A 16953-nucleotide genomic window follows, 5' to 3' on the forward strand; every position below is an offset into this window, starting at 1 on the left:
AATGCATATGCTTCCCAGTCTTAACCCTATGATTGCCACAGGAGCAGATAACTCTGTATGCATTAATGGACGTGCAATGTTTTTAAAATGACCTCAGGGTTACACACAGGTAACCGGTATGTAGACACTGTATTTATACTACGGTAGATACCATGGAGGCTTCTTCAGTACTATACTGCAGCTAGACTCAGTTCTTCAGAATAAAGATTACTTCCTATATTTGTTTGTTGAGAAAATTAACAATCCAAGGGAGCTAATGAAATATCTTATTTTCCCCAAATCACTTAAGTAAATATATGGTTTGAAAATGAGATCATGAGGTCATAGGTTCACCATTCCCTTATGCAGCCAAGACGAGGCACAGCAGCAATGCTGCTGCACTTCCTAAACATCCGACATGTAGGATCATAGTCATTATTGCTTGGAGTGTACAGATTTGTATGCACAACAATGAAAACCTGCATCTAAATCCAAAGGAATATCTGAAAACTTATTTCCTAGGAAGTTCCACCTTTATAAAATGTGCAGAGAGGTAGAGCAGGAAAGCCATCACGTCTCTATTATTGAGAAATTATGCCTCATGTAGGACGGGTAAAAAGGAGCAGCATAAAATATGGAGAGAACTGCAGGTAGCATAAAAGGCCCTGATGTGAATGGCTCCTACAAGACCTGAGCTCCGGATCCCCTGCTCTCTGCTGCTTGACTATAAATCGTCAGGACAGGCATATTTGTAAGGCAGAAGCATGAGCCAGCGCATTTGGAAAGCCACTAGCAGAAACCGCACAAGAATAAGCACCTTACCTTTAACCAGTCTCCGCAGGATTTGACAGCGACATTTGAAAGAGACAGCTATCATTCTTCTCTGCTGCTTTCCACCGGCGATACTCATACACAGTCCTTCTCAGAGAGATGTAACAGCAGCAGCAGCACGAGCATACAAATTCCTAGCGCGTATTACAGGAGAAGGTAGTCCCAGAGGGGAGTGACACGGTTTGATTCCTCCTGGATGATGCAGAGATCAGCTCTGTGTCATCTAATGACACTGTATCAGTCACACAGCTCGAACCTGCAGTACTGGATCAATCGCCTGATGGGCACAACTCATGCGATATTGCAGGCAGGGATGATGCTGATGAGAGCTGGATGGAAGCAGCTCCTTCTCCCTGGCTCACTCCTCTGTGATACTCTCATTCATGCTCAGTGCTGTGTCAGACACACTAGGTAAGACCATAGAGGGCTGAGCGTTCAGACATCAGCCAGAAACTGCATTCTTCTCTTCCTTCCTATCAATGGGATGATCCTTTTCTGAAAGCTTTAACTCTTGCAGTTCAGAAGGATGCACTTTCCATAACCATAGTCAGTATTTTACGCTATTTTGTTATATAGGTTATAAAGTAGTAATACAATTAACAACATTTTAAGCGTTAAGTTTAATAATGCTTTCAGAAGCACTGTAAAGATGATTATCGTTCAGTAACATAAACCTAAATACATACAACATCCTTTCCTTACACTGATATACCCTATGGCAGGAGAGAATAACTTAAAGGCAATGGAAAGACTAATTAATCATAATAATAGAAGACACATTGTAATAGCCTCTTTCCTTTTCAAGTCTTCTAGTTCTCTTCTATCTGACTGTACAAGTGCCCAAACATTTAACAACTACATCAGATTGTTTACTGTTGAAACATTAATGGCTCATTACTTCCTGTCCCCTTTGGGCAATCCTTTGCAGTTTACAAGGGTCGTGTGACCAGAAGTTGATCACAAGATATCCTCCCACTGGAACATCCCCAGCAGTTAGTACTAATCTGTGGGGTAACCAGGCGGCAACTATTCAATACCCCTACAGTGCTACCGAAGGGACAACAATACATCAGAATTGAAATCAATGGTCTCTTGATAATACTAGTTTCAAAGCAAAGCAAAAGAACTCAAAGAAAGGCTACATATGATTTTAAAAAGATGAAGAAGATGTAAAGACTTAAAAAGAGCATATCTAGCTAGCAGATAGCTTTGTACATTAGAATATATTCACACATTGCAGCCAATTCAGTTTCTTGGAAAATATACCTTAAGGATTTGTTGATATAGTTTTGTCTAAAAGTCACTACATAAAAACAAAAACAACTCAGGATCCCTCACTGGACCCAGGCTCTCTCCTTTTAGTGGACCACAGAGATCAAGAAGAAGAGAGCCCATATTGGAGACTACTAGGTTTTATTCCTAAAGGCTGATGCAAATTGTACCCTAGGAATTCCAGTTTGACACTACAATCCTTGTTAAAATCAAAGTGGGTCTTCCACTGGACTGCAGAAGAAAGGAAGCAGAAGAAACCTGGTTTCTCTTTTTACTTGATCCGGAGTGCTGCTGCTTCTTCTCTACTGCTGTATGTCCTTGCATTGAGATTATTAGTTGAGTTTGCCCACCACATATATGTGATCGACACCCTGGCATTGCTGTCCTCCTCATGTTTTTGTTTTTCTTCAGCAGGTTGTACTACTAAACTGATGAAAAAGGGTTGTCACAGTTTATGGGGAATAGTCTCTTAGGACTAAGTAAGTGGACTCCCTGGACCACCGCGGGAGATAACAACCTTAGCCACACCTGGGAGCGGAGTCTAAGTGAACTCCTGGTCTTCGCCAGAGCCCGCCGCAAATCGGGATGGTCTTGCTGCGGCGGGAGTCACCAGGTCGCTCCGCGGGTGCGACTAGGCTCGCGGTAGCAGCCAAGGTAGGGACACGGGGACCACGGATGGCAGGCAGGACCTCTGAAGGACGGCTGGCAGGACCTCTGAAGGACGGCAGGCAGGACCTCTGAAGGACGGCAGGCAGGACCTCTGAAGGACGGCAGGCAGGACCTCTGAAGGACGGCAGGCAGGACCTCCGAAGGCAACTAGGATACTGGACCGCCGCAGGATTGCAGGACCGCCACAGGATTGCGGAATCACCACAGGAACACGGGGATCACCACAGGAACACGGGGATCACCACAGGAACACGGGGATCACCACAGGAACACGGGGATCACCACAGGGACACGGGGATCACAACAGGGACACGGGGATCACCACAGGAACACGGGGATCACCACAGGAACACGGGGATCACCACAGGAACACGGGGATCATCACAGGAACACGGGGATCACCACAGGAACACAGAGGCGTATGGAAACGCTCAGGAAGGCTTTCACTGCAGTAGAATGACCTGAAGATCCGGCAAGGGATGCTGGGAGTCGCCAGGCTATATAGCCGAGCCAGGAATGCCAGAGCCAATAAGGAGGACGCTGGCCCTTTAAGGCTGGGAGAAGTCCGTGTGTCCCCCCTCTAGTGGCAGGAGCACGCGACTGCAAGGCAGAAGCATGCGGCCTACACGCTGGGAGCAAGAGTGCAGGCCGGAGCCAGGAGTGGGGGAGCTGGGACCGCGGCAGCAGGCACGGGTACACCCTCAATCCGTACCAAGGATCGTGGGTGTAACCGTGACAAGGGTAAACTACTAAATAAATTGCCATTCTTTGGGTTGAAAACAATTTTTTGTCACTGTACATGGATATAAGATAAACCAACCAAGCTAAAATGTCAACCAAAAAATAGTACAATAAATAAATATGGATGGTGACTGGGGGAAAAACATATATTATATATACATATATTATAGTATAAGGCCACAGATTTTTTAGAATGGCTGATATAAAACATGGCAACCATAGACTATTACAGCCTTGTGAAGTTTGCATCTGGGCTAACAAATGATAAAACACATAAAACGTTCACTAGAGCAGTTGCCTCCATATATCTATATAGTTCTAGTTACAGGAGCATGCTCTGCAGATGCTGCAATACTGATGGGCTTTACAAGGCAAGATAATGCTGTCATTCTGATATATGAAGGAGTTTCTTATTTTACTACAGTGCCTTTTAAACTCTTTCCTCCGTATGCTCCAGTTTATCTCTGAACTACGTTTTTTAAGTCATGAAAGAAGTGTGGAGGAGGCATAAATAGAAGTTCATCATTGCGGTCTCATGGAAACTGCTCAACACACCTTGAGCTGATGTCAAAGCTTTCTTAGGATGTTTCAGTATAAATGTCTAATTCCATAATATCAAAACCACATTGGGGTAAAGGGAATAACATTGATTATCGCTTTACAATGGCACCTGACAGGCTATGAGATAGTATAGGCAGCAAGTAAACAGCCCATGCATCCACATGTCACCCGCTGTATCTTATATATCATCATCAGGCAGAAGGTTGTGTTATGGCTGACTCGACTGAACCAAAGCCTCCTTTATTACCCCAATTTTAGTGCAACATTGAATAGTCACATACCTCCAAAGTTTCGTAATGGTGAAAAAAGGACGAAAAGTTGTGGAGCAGACCGAAATTTCCCCCACCTAAGCCACACCTAGTTCTGCCCATACAGAGTAAGTTGTAAGTAAATAGTTTTCCCTTTAGTGCCTCCCCATCTCTGTCTCACATTGTGGCTCCCTCATATTCAAGCCCCACTAATATTGTGTTCCCCCAGTTCCCTGATATCTCAGCAGCTCCCTTCATACTGAAAAAATGAAAAAAAAAAACATTTCAATAATTTATTCCCCATATAGTGCCAAAATATTCTACAATGTAATAAATAAATAATTAAATTAAAACTACCAAAATTTGGAACAAATCCAACGCAAGTACACAAAATGTACTTTGGACATACCAAAATAGTATTGTAGGACAACATATACAGACTATAGTCTCCTATTGGGAGTAGAATGGGATAACAACATCATAAACGCAGCGAAAGACTATAATCTACAAGGGTATATTCTGATGGAGTGCTTCTTTATATTCTTTATGTGGTTGCACAGCACTTATTAAAACCTTGTATCTATAAGCACAGGCCACATAACTTAGAAGATTAAAGTCTCACTCATAGTGAAGTATGCAAATGTAAGACTCCCAATCAAAACCTCATTACTTTAGCCTTAAGCACTAACCAATAGAAGAGTAATCTGCTGCAGAGGCTTATGTTATGTTGGGATAAACTACTTCCATACATCACGGCTTGAGAGCCTTCTAGTTATGGATGGTAAACATGATAAATGTTCCGCTCAACAGCTAAAAATGCTTAAAGAAATGTAGAATGTTAAAAGTGTTGAGCTGGGGATATTGGTCACAAAAGACTGAACTAATACTGCAGACATCTACACTTAAGAATTCTGCATGTCACTTATAGTAATGAATGGCTGAAATTTAAAAACAGCTTCATGAGCCTTATGTGAACAAACCCATCACATGAAATCTCATTTTTAGAGTGAAATACGACGGAGATCATTCCTGTAATTACCAAGGATGCGATCAATATTTGTGGACAGAAACTGCATGTGACCCCTTGGGGTGTTCATACACATAAGAAATAAATACCATTTATATATAGATCCACAATTGTATTATATAATATATTGATTGTATTTTGTTTGGCCCTGCTGTCATTTTAAAGGCTCTTATATAGTGAAAGGCATGCCTCTAAATTACTAACCCCCTCACGTAGGGTAATAAATGCACATTCCTATGAAACGTCATATTTAAGTTAAGAATATCATCTTTAAGATCACGCCTCGGACCTCTGAAGGGTATGCAAGGTCAATGACTTATTGTATTTTATAGACACTCCATGAACGCACATGTTCCAGGAGCATAGGAAGTGATTTAGAGCTGTCTACACAACCTCAGGTATGGCAAAACCCTCGATCACAACCCTGAATGGCTGAAAGTTCCCTTTCACTAGGCTCAGTGAACCAGAGCCTTATCAGTACAGTAGACTGCTACCAACTTCTCATGTGATATAAACCCAATCTGTAACAGGATTATATTGGGTCAGGAGTCAAACCAGTAGCATGAATATAAAACCAAGACACCGCCATGGGGATTCGTGTATCGAGATAGAAGAACAAGACAGATTACGTTTTCACTAAAGAGTGTAGATTACAAGCGGAGTTCTACAAGTAAAAGCAATTCATGTACCTTGTGCTGGACTAATAGGGGAAAAGGTTAGTCCACACTTGAAGATCCATTCTGCTCTTAATGTCATGGTAAATCCTTCCCCAAGGCAAAGACAATGGGCAGAAGGGATGATTTTAGCTAACAGCTGTAGACACACCCAGGGCCGAATTACAGGGGGGCCCCACCACTTTTCCCTTAAAGGGGCCCCCACCAAACGTGGGCAATTCTGGCAGTCGCATGGCCGCCTGAATTGCCCACTGTGTATTTGGGTCCGGGCTTCCCAGGCCGTACCAGGCAGACATGGGGCATGCCCAGACTTCAGCCTATGGCCGAGCCAGGGAGCAATAAGTTCCCTGCTCTGCAATTAGATGACCTGAGGTAATCCAAAATGGAGGGGCCCTGCTGCTGGCGCTGGCTCAGTGACATCACTGCGCAGGCGAAGTTTGTGACATTACTGCACTTTGTGCCGGTAGGGCGCCGCCATCTTGGTACACCTCCGAGGGACACCGCAAGGGAAGGAAATGAGGTCGGCGCGCATCAGGGAAATGAACGAAGGTGAAGTAAAATTTTATTATTTTACCTTGGGCTGTATAAAGGTTTTATAGGGGGATTGTATATAGTTAGTTATTATAGGAGGAGTATATAGTTATAAAAGGGGGACTGTATACAGTTAGTTATTATAGGAGGTATATATAGTTATAATGGGGGTTGCATATAGTTGTTTAGGGGGACTGTATAGAGTTAGTAATTATAGGGGGCGTATGTAGTTATTATGGGTGTCTGTATATAGTTAGGGACTGTATGTAGATAATGCTGTGGGACTGTATATAGGTAATGTTGGGGGGGACTGTATATAGTTAATGCTGGAGGTGCATATAGTGATTACTGGGGGGGCTGTATACAGTGAATACTGGGGGGCTATATATAGTTATTGTTAGGGGGCTGTATAAAGTGATTACTAGGGGCTGTATATAGTGATTACCGGGGGCTGTATATAGTTATTACTGGGGGCTGTATATAGTGATTAATGGGGTTTGTATACATTGATTACTAGGGGTTGTATATATTTATTGCTGGGTGCTGTATATAGTGATTACTGCGGGCTGTATACAGTGATTACTGAGGGCTGTATATGGTTATTAGTGGGGTGTTGTATATAGTGATTACTGGGGGGTTGTATATAGTGATTACTGGGGGGCTGTATATAGTGATTACTGGGGTTTGTATACAGTGATTACTGGGGTTTGTATACAGTGATTACTGGGGTCTGTATATATTTATTGCTGGGGGCTGTATATAGTGATTACTGGGGGCTGTATACAGTGATTGCTGGGGACTGTATATAGTTATTGTTAGAGGGCTGTATATAGTGATTACTGGGGGCTGTATATACTGATTGCTGGGAAGGCTGTGTATAGTGATTAATTGGGGGGCTGTATATAGTTATTGTTAGGGGGCTGTATATATTTATTGCTGTATAATGTATTATTTCCTTTTCCAAGACCACCAGAACAAACTGAGACCCAGGTGTGTGCTTGCCTCGCTGCTATGATCCCAGATATGTATTTGTCCTTGGGCTAGGATGAACCATGAATCCATAACTGGCATGTGGAGTTATTGGTTTTATTTCTCATTGTCTCTTTGTAAAAAGTGGAGTGAACTCTGTGAAAACGGTCGGTGCCAATAGGATTGGTCTAAGACTTTAAAGTTATGCCTTCCAGAGAGTTAATCAAGTTATTCAAATAAGGCTGAGGGGAGTGAATGACATGTGTATTGGTACTGTGGACCAAAGTGCTCCTCTGGCTATATTCTATGGGGCACATTTACTAAGGGTCCAAACAGCGCATTTTTGTCAAGTTTCCCGACGTTTTACTGTTTTGTGCTGAATTGCCCCGGGTTTTTGGCGCACGCAATCGGATTGTGGCGCATCGGCGCTGTCTTGCATGCAACACAAATCGGGGAGCGTGGACGTCGGACAACCTGACTGATTCGGACAAACCGCGGAATTTAAAAATGAAATTGTGTCGCAGGATCAGCACTCACATGCACTGGGAAGAAGAAGGTAAAGCGGGGAAAGCGACACATGCAGGAAATTGGACGCACGATCTTAGTGAATCGCGAAAGATCCGAATCCTCATTGGACAACGCACCTCAGGGATTGCGAAGGGACGGGTAAGTAAATGTGCCCCTATATTTTCATCACACAGAATTAAAAAAAAAAAGCCCGAATTTAAATTTTTATCTGCAGCTCGCATCTCCAAATACGTCTTTGATGGTCTATGCGGGGAATTCATTAAGACTGGCGTATTGCATGGCAGTATTAAAACTACCTTCCTGCTGTCACACAGCTTCCTGTATCTACTAAGAGGCTCCTGCCACTAAGTAGATTTGGAAGAGATCTCTGCCAGGTCAGACTTGTTCAGACTAGGTCTGAGCTGGCAGAGATTTCATCTATAGTCTCCATAGTCCCTATAGTCTGGAAAATAAAAAAAGTCAGTTATGGAGCTTGTTACATGGCTTCTGAGAAGAAACTACCATATATACTTATGTATAAGCCGAAAAACTCCACCTCGGCTTATACACGAGTCTTCAAAAAATTAACTTACATACTCACCTTCTGTGCTGGGCAAACTGTGTGCTGGCTGAATATATACTACACTGGACTGGCTGGCTATATACTAAAGGAAGGTTGGCTGGCTTTGTACTAAAGGGGGCTGGCAGGCTATATACTACTGGGGGCTGGCTGTATACTAGAGGGGGCTGGCTGGCTGTATACTAAAGGGATTTTGCTATACCCTACAGGGGACAGGCTGGCTAAATGCTAAAGGGGGCTGTCTGGCTATGTACTACTGGGAGCTCGCTAGATATACACTACTGGGGGCTGACTAGGTATATACTACTGGGGGCTGGCTAGCTATATACCTCTGGGGGCTGGCTAGCTATATACCACTGGGGGCTGGCAGGCTATATACCACTGGAGGCTGGCAGGCTATATACCACTGGAGGCTGGCAGGCTATATATCACTGGCAGTCAATATACTACAAGGGGTTGTCAGGCTATATACTACAGTGGGCTGGCAGGCTATATACTACAAGGGGGTGACAGGCTATATACTGGGAGGCTGTGACCAATGCATTTCCCACCCTCGGCATATACTCGAGTCAATAGGTTTTCCCAGTTTTTGGTGGCAAAATTAGGAGCTTTGGCTTATACTCAAGTATATACGGTATATGAAACTTTACCTGGCTCCCTGACAGATTCCCCAAAAAAGTTTGTAACAGACACTTTTCCATAATACAATCCAATGTATAGCTAACACAATAATACACATTGTTGAAGCCATCACTGAATATTTTGGTGTATGTTCAGACTAATGTAATAGGCTCCCATTCTTCTGCTCCATCATATGGCATCATTCAATAAAAGAAAACAACCATATACAAAGACCTGATTGACTATAATCATACCAGACCTTCAAATGCAGATGTGAACACAGCCTCATGCTCATAAATACTGAGCTGATTAAATAAGAGCTACACAACAGCAGGAGATAGGAGTTAATAAAGACATGAGATAAGAGCATCTCATGTTCATAACAACATACTGTGAGATGTTTCAATAGTGCTGTAACAATGAATGTACACAGACCGAAGTTTTCACCTTGTGAGCACTCGCTGTGCATTTCACTACCTTTAATGTGCGGCAGTAAAAAAAAACATGTTGCCAGAAAGTGAGTCTGGGCATTTTACTAGTTTTTCAGCAGCAGGTCCATGACCACTCCACATACACATATCTGGAAACCATGTGTGACTGTACAATTTACATACTAGAAGAGTAGAGGTAACCAGAATGACAATATCATAGTATCATAGTATATAAGGCTGGAAGGAGACGCAAGTCCATCAAGTCCAACCTTCAAGAATTAAATAAATGTTTTATCCCCATAACCTGTGATATTTTTTCTCTCCAGAAAGTCATCCAGGCCTCTCTTGAACATGTACATAGAGTCGGCCATAACAACCTCCTGCGGCAGAGAGTTCCATAGTCTCACTGCTCTTACAGTAAAGAACCTTTGTCTATGGTGATGGTAATATGTCACTCAGGTTCCACAGCTTATAGTAAGAAAAAAGCACATATCAAGAACTGCAGGAATAGTCAAGTCTTCGTGTGGCATATATTTTCGCAATTCCAAAATATTGCAAATAAACTAATTCAGTAAAATAAGATCTTGATTTAAATAAAATGTTGCTTCAAAGCTTTTTGGAAATAAATATTTCAGCTTGCAGGTATCCTGTGCGGCTGTGCCAGAAATCAAGCAAGAATACATCGCAATGTATTCTTGCTTGATTTCTTGCGCATTTGCAGCCATTTTTTGGACAGGAATGTCTGGCTGATGAGGTAAAAGACAGGAGGCTACACTTTGCATATCAAGAAAGCGTCTATAAAGCGGTGTAGAACTTTTAACAGATGTATATTGGTAAATTGCCTAATATCCAGCTCCCAACAATTACACACACATTACAAAAAACGAGATAAAGTTGTCAACCCCTTTAAGTTGAAACAGCGGTAGGCAGAGCTAGAGAGGCTACTGGGGTATAGAGCAGCCTCATCTCCCTGCACTCGGACATGCCCCAATAGCCTCTAAAGCTACTTTACATATAGCAAAAATAAAGATTTTAGTTTAGCTAGGTAAAAAGATTAGCTAAAGATAGTGTAGGGAAGATTATACGAGTAGAAACCTAGCATCACATCTACCACAGTTTGTAGATTCCATATACAGGCAGTCCCCGGGTTACGTACAAGATGAATTAAGTTGAATTTGTATGCAAGTCGAAACTGTATATTTTAGAATTGTAGATCCAGACAAAAAATTTTTTGCCCCAGTGACAATTGTGGTTTCAAAATGTTTTGCTGTAATGGGGGCAAGGATCATCAATAAAGCTTCATTACAGACACCTTACAGCTGATCATTGCAGTCTGGGACTATAGTAAAGCATTCAGAAAGCTTCACCAGAGGTCACAGTGGGCAGAGAGGTACGTCTGTAACAATGGGTCGTCTAGAAAGTCAGGTGTCCTTAAGTAGGGGGCCGCCTGTAGTAGGTTTCCTTTACAGGAAATCTACCCTCAAAATGAAGCATAATAAACCATGGACACTTACTCATAGAGTAAGTGGTAATCTGTGGTAATCTTCTTATATTTGTTATCTATGGCCTCCTTCTTAAATCAACTTTTAAACTTATGCTAATGAGCAAGACGGCACTGGAGGGACTTCACCGGCTTTAACACCGTATCACACACACACACACATACCCCTTGTTTCCTCAGCACTTCCCCTTTCCTCTGCCTGATTTTAGCACACAGTGTTGAGGAAGCAGATGTGAGGGTGAAACATGCTTCCGCATACTGTAAAAGGCTGTGTAATTGCAGCATGGATGGATGTTATAACCATGCCCAGGAACCATGCAGAACCATTTGCATAATTTGAAAAGTTGATTTTATAAACAAGGAGGTCATGAATAACAAATATAGGAAGATTACCACAGTCACGGTGCCTGGATCTATGAGTAAGTGTCCATGGTTTATTAGACATGATTTTGATGATAGATTTCCTTTAAATCTACCTTTAACTGGCAAATTCATTTCATAATGAGAAGGAACTTGAAACCCATTACAAAAATTAATTCCCCCTTTGTATACAAAGATACTGTTACTAGATAAAAGCATGAGCAACATCGAGGACAATTATGGGTTTCAGAGTAAATTAAATTCCGTATAACGTGTGATGTATTCTCAGCAATGCTAAATATTTATGGATTGTCCACGTAAAATCGGAGCCAGCAATGTGCAGCACTGTGTTATTCTCATTTTGGGTGTTCAATTCTTCATTCAACCTTCCTCGGCTCACTGAGTTCAGGTTGAAATGAAATCTATAAAGCGGCTTGTGATTGCTTTTATCAGCCAGCCTCTTGTGAGAAGCAGAGCAAATATCACTGAGCCAGTGGGAATGACAGAAAGATGGAATATGTTGCAGAGAATCTCTGCAGAGCAGTCCCGTTGCCCTACCACTCACGTGATTTGCTTGCAGGGAACAAATCAATTTCCATTTGCAAGATTAAAAATTCAACATCACCACGTACAAGCAGACAATTTCCTTTTGATTTTTAATAAGATTCTTCAGAAGATTAATAAGGAAAAAAAAAACAAATCTCATAAGAAAATAACGGATGGGTTTTTCCAGAGTGGTCTTCTCACTTCCTTGTAACAACGTGAAATTTTAACAGTGGACTTTTTCATCTCGTTTTACCAACATCAGACACAGACCATTTCCTAATATAATCCACAATTAAGACAACTAAAGGGATTCCACCCTCATTCTTCTCCAGGCCCTTCTCACAATGGGGAGATTCAAGAAAGTTTTGGTGAATAGACTTGAGTTGTATTCTGCGCCAGATAAATCGTGCTGGATATAGTAGTAGTAGTTCACGAATGTGGACTAGTTTCCAAATGAAGGTCCTGGCGCACTGACTAGGTCACACCCCTTTTTTCCTGAGGCCATGGACAAGTCGGAAAAGTGCCCGAAAATGGTCTAAACCCCTTAATAAATGTGGTGCACAGCATTTCAGAAGCAAATTACTCCAGAATTCTGGCATAGACAGATTGCGAAATCTTTCTACTGAACATTTCATCTATACATACACATTAATATTAGAGATTTATGAGAAGTGTTTGAGGTAAAACTGTTCTAGTTGCTCATGGAAACCTATGAGAGCATAAAGAGTTGTGGGGTAATGAAAGCTAAGCTCTGATTGGTTGCCATGGGCAAATGAAAGCTGCTTTCAGATACTTCTGATAAATCTCCCCCAATGGCTCACATGTGTCATAACTAGTGCAATTCTGTAGAGCTTAATGTGACACACATTGTACATTAATCTGGCCCCTGCACTTCTCCGGCAGAATGCATCATTTTTCTTGTGGTGCACTTTCTTCATGCTTTAGAATTGTGCAGCAGACAGAATTGTGGCGCATGATCCAACTGTGTAGCAGAATTCCCCTTTTGGTGCACAATTTTTCAGACACAAAAATGATGCAAACACTTCTTAAATACATGTGAAAGCAGTTTGCACCTTCTTTCCAGTGCAAAGTCAGGCAGAAAACTGGCACAAACACTTTAATAAATATGAGCCAATGTGTATGTAAAGATGCAAGGTCCACTAGAAATTAGAGAAGCAGTTTCAGCAGTTTTACCGTAACAGGATGCTGGAAGGTGCACAAGAGAGTATGACACCTCCATGTGGATGAGATTTAAATGTTTTTTTTTATGTTAGGTTTTCAATTTCAAAATGGCAAAACTCTGACTCCTGCCTGACTAGAAACGTTTCAAATCACAATATATTTTTATTAATTATTTCCTTAAAAATTTTGGACTAGTCTCGCAAGGAATTTTTCAGGCATTGGGCAGTAAAATGGACTAGTATTAGTGGTCCATAGATGGGACAGACAGTTTATAGCGCATTTTGTATGCTGTCCTGGCTAAAGAGCCATTTCCAGGGTTGGTCTAGTGCAGTGATGGCAAACCTTTTAGGGGTAAGTGCCCAAACCCGTTTTATTTATCGCAAAGTGCCAGCATGGCAATTTAAGCAGTAACTTCTTTCTACCTTCTCTGTCATAGCTTTCAATCGTATCAGTATCCTGAGAACACCAAAACAGTTAAACGAAGGAGGACAAATTCAGGTTCCCCTGAATAGGAGGAATTTTCAGGTCTGGAGCCGGAGCTACAATGATAATCCAGATCTGCCCATACCTTCTCATTCCTCATGTAGTTTTTGGCAGCGCTGAAATAGAATTAAGCACAGCAGGTCCTGGGCTATCTGGGAATCCATTAAGATACCATGCGTCCTCTTTGGTGATGGCCTGGGTGCCCACAGAGAGGACTCTCAGTGCCACCCGTGCCATAGGTTAGTAACATCTAACCCGTTTCTGCATCTCTATTTATATTTAGATGCGTCCTCAGAAGTGCTCTAGGACTCCTGGTATCTGCACTGATAGAAGTGTTTGAATCGGCTGTGACAATGCAGTGAGATCTGTATTTAAGTAAATGAGGCTGAGCTGTAATACCAAGCACAGCCGTGATGTTATGTACAGTGCTGTGCTGGGCCAGCAGAGAAGAAACTGCTTTGTAATGTACAGTGCTGTGCTAGGCCAACAGAGAAGAGACTGAAATGCTTGTATGAAAACTCCAGTCTCTTCTGGGTCAATTTATGTTGTGGTGCTTCTCTATAGCATAAAAACATTTCAAATGCATTGTGGAATGAATACTGTTGAAAAAATAACTGAAATGATCTTTTAATTGATTTTTTTTCTTTTCCAACATAAGCATTCAAACGAAGGAAAAAGTTAGAACAACGACACAGATGTTCTGTGTGGACCTTTTTTAAATGGGAGTCACACACAGATCTGATGGGTGAATGGATAAATGTCAACACTTTGAAAATATAACCATGTCAAAGCTCAAGGATTTTTGCTGAAGATTTCTAGGTGGAAAAGCCCAACCTTGAAATCCCAAGAGGTGCTTGGTCTAATTAGACCCAGTATAGGTCTGATCAGCATAAAAAAAAAGTGAGAATGCCACCCAGGGGTCTTTCATGACCTCATGGGGTACATATAAAGTGAAAATACACACACAAAATATTAACAAATATTCATAAAAATACATTCACATTTCCCCATATAATTAAAAAAATCCCCCGCTACACTATAAAAAATATCACTATAGTCCCCCCATTTGCCTGAGACTATACATATACTAGATACCATATATATCAAAATGATTGAAACACAATTAGGGAATTCATTAATAATGTTCGAGTTCATTTTAAAATAAAAAAAAATATGTACTATAAATTACAAAAAAAGGCTTTTTTCCACTTTTAACCCCAAACAAAAATGAAAAAAAATCAGCTTAGTTTGTAAAGAAACAGACTGCTACTTACTTACTTCCAATGTTATTTCTACATTGCTATGGCAAATCTATCTGCAGGATTGAATACGGGTCTCTCTCTCTCCTCTCCTATTTGTTACACAGTTGTGAGTATTAACCCTCCCTGCTCTCTCCTTGGCTGCAGTATGCTATGATCACTATATTCAAACATAAAAAAAAATGGAACTGCGTCCTAAAGGCCAAAATAACCCCATAGGGGTTAATAAGGAATAAAAAAAACAAGTAATAATACAGTTCTATAATAATAAGACAAATAAAGTATTTGAAAATGTAATGGAAAATGTGCAACATCCCATACAGGTGCCTAGGCTTTTTTCGGTGGCCTGTAGTCTGCCGGGGCCCAGATCTCCAGCAAGTGGTGTGTGCAAAAAATATGGAGGGTGATAAACAGCCTGAATTCAGGGATCAGACAGGGGCAACTTTGTGCAAATCAACCTACTGTTCTTTATTGAACAGCAGGCAATGGCCCAAACGATGAACAGCAGGTTCTTTAAGCTGGAAAGGTCATGGAGAGCTGGTCCGCAGGAAAGGTACACTCAGCTTTATAATAAATGCAGGCTGGGCTGGTTCAGAAGGAACTGAGTCCCAGTGGTGGAGCTTCAGTTCTAGGCTTAAGTCACCAGACTTGCCCTGTGTGCTAGGCAGTAGACCTGAAGCACTAGAAATTCCTGGGATTAATGGCTATGGCAGCACTGAAGGTGTTCTGATCACTCTGCTTGAATCTGCAGTCTGCCTGAACAGATTGACTAAGACTGTAGACTAAGACAGACCCTGTGCTTCTGCCCAGCAGGGGATTATATATTCCCCTGGTCAGGTGGTAGCACCTCTCCATCACCTTCCAGTTTGTGTTACAGAAACACCATTGGATAATTACATTACACAATTAACTGTTGTCTTGCCAGGCAGTAGCTACAGCTACGATTGCACAATACTCCAGGTTCTAGAACCTTCCTAGATGTGATCAGTCTCCCTATCAGCTCCTGACCTGGAGAGGGCGCTATTCACAACTACCAGCCTGCCAATGCATCGGCAGGGGTGTTGCAAATGTATCTACCATCAAAGTCCAGCATGATAAACCAGGGACACTCACTTATAGATCTAGGCACTGTGACTATGGAAATCTTATATTTGTTATCCATTGTTATCCTCCTGTTTCTAAAATAAAATTTTAAACTTATGCTAATTATGTAAACTAATGAGGAAATATGGCTCTCTATAAATAAATAATATGTACTGAAAAGTCATGGAAATGGTCCCATCAGTGATCAACAGTATTCAATGTTATGTTCAGTGTCTGTGTCCACAAAGAAAATAATCTAAAATAGAAATTATTAAATTATTACAAATACAAATGGTCAGAAACCTAATAAAAGAAAGTAATATTCTAAATGTGTCTCGTTTCTCCATGACTGTACACGCCTATACACAAATCATTGAAACAAAACCCCTATGTGTTAACCTCTAAAACATATCCCTAATAACATCTGGCCTTTTACCCTCAGCTCCAAGCAGGTGGCAGCAGCATTTGTAAATCTCAAAATTAAGAAATGTATTTGCATTGACAACTGCAAATTCCAACAAGGAATATCAAGTTATGTAGCTTTATGCCACTGAGAAAGGTGGCTTAATATTAAGCAAACAAAGTTCCGTTATGTCCTAAGTTCGGATCCCTGCTCTGAAGAATTTTAGGGTCAAAGCTGGGCAGAGGAACATAATAAGATACATCTTACAAACATAAATAGTGTTCAGCTGTAGTGTCTAAATGCACTGATTCCCAAAGCTGCAACTACACCTAAATAATATGTGTATATACTGTACACAATGCTTTTATAGTCTACAAATAACGGATTTTATAGGTATGTCACTGCAAAATGGACAGTGTATGGCACAGGATAAACTAGAATTTATTTGATGGCATTATATCAAATGATTGTCTCCCCATCTTATGAAGATTTACC

The 16953-nt window shown here is 41.4% G+C and overlaps 1 protein-coding gene across 10 annotated transcripts in view; it reads right to left on the minus strand.

Annotated features, from left to right (window-relative positions):
• The window catches only part of GRIP1 (glutamate receptor interacting protein 1), a 325558-nt gene that overhangs the window by 154386 nt on the left and 154219 nt on the right, over positions 1–16953 (minus strand). The window contains exon 1 of one of the 10 annotated variants that reach the window (XM_072146656.1): positions 802–1223. The exons of 8 other annotated variants lie outside the window; for them this stretch is intronic. In XM_072146656.1, the coding sequence (XP_072002757.1) occupies positions 802–889 (88 nt within the window). In that variant the 5' untranslated portion in view covers positions 890–1223. Of the gene's footprint in view, positions 1–801; positions 1224–16953 lie in introns of those variants that run through there. One more of the 10 variants, XM_072146647.1, reaches the window with a different exon arrangement.

Source organism: Engystomops pustulosus, chromosome 4 (genome assembly GCF_040894005.1).
Source record: "Engystomops pustulosus chromosome 4, aEngPut4.maternal, whole genome shotgun sequence".
NCBI lineage: Eukaryota > Metazoa > Chordata > Amphibia > Anura > Leptodactylidae > Engystomops > Engystomops pustulosus.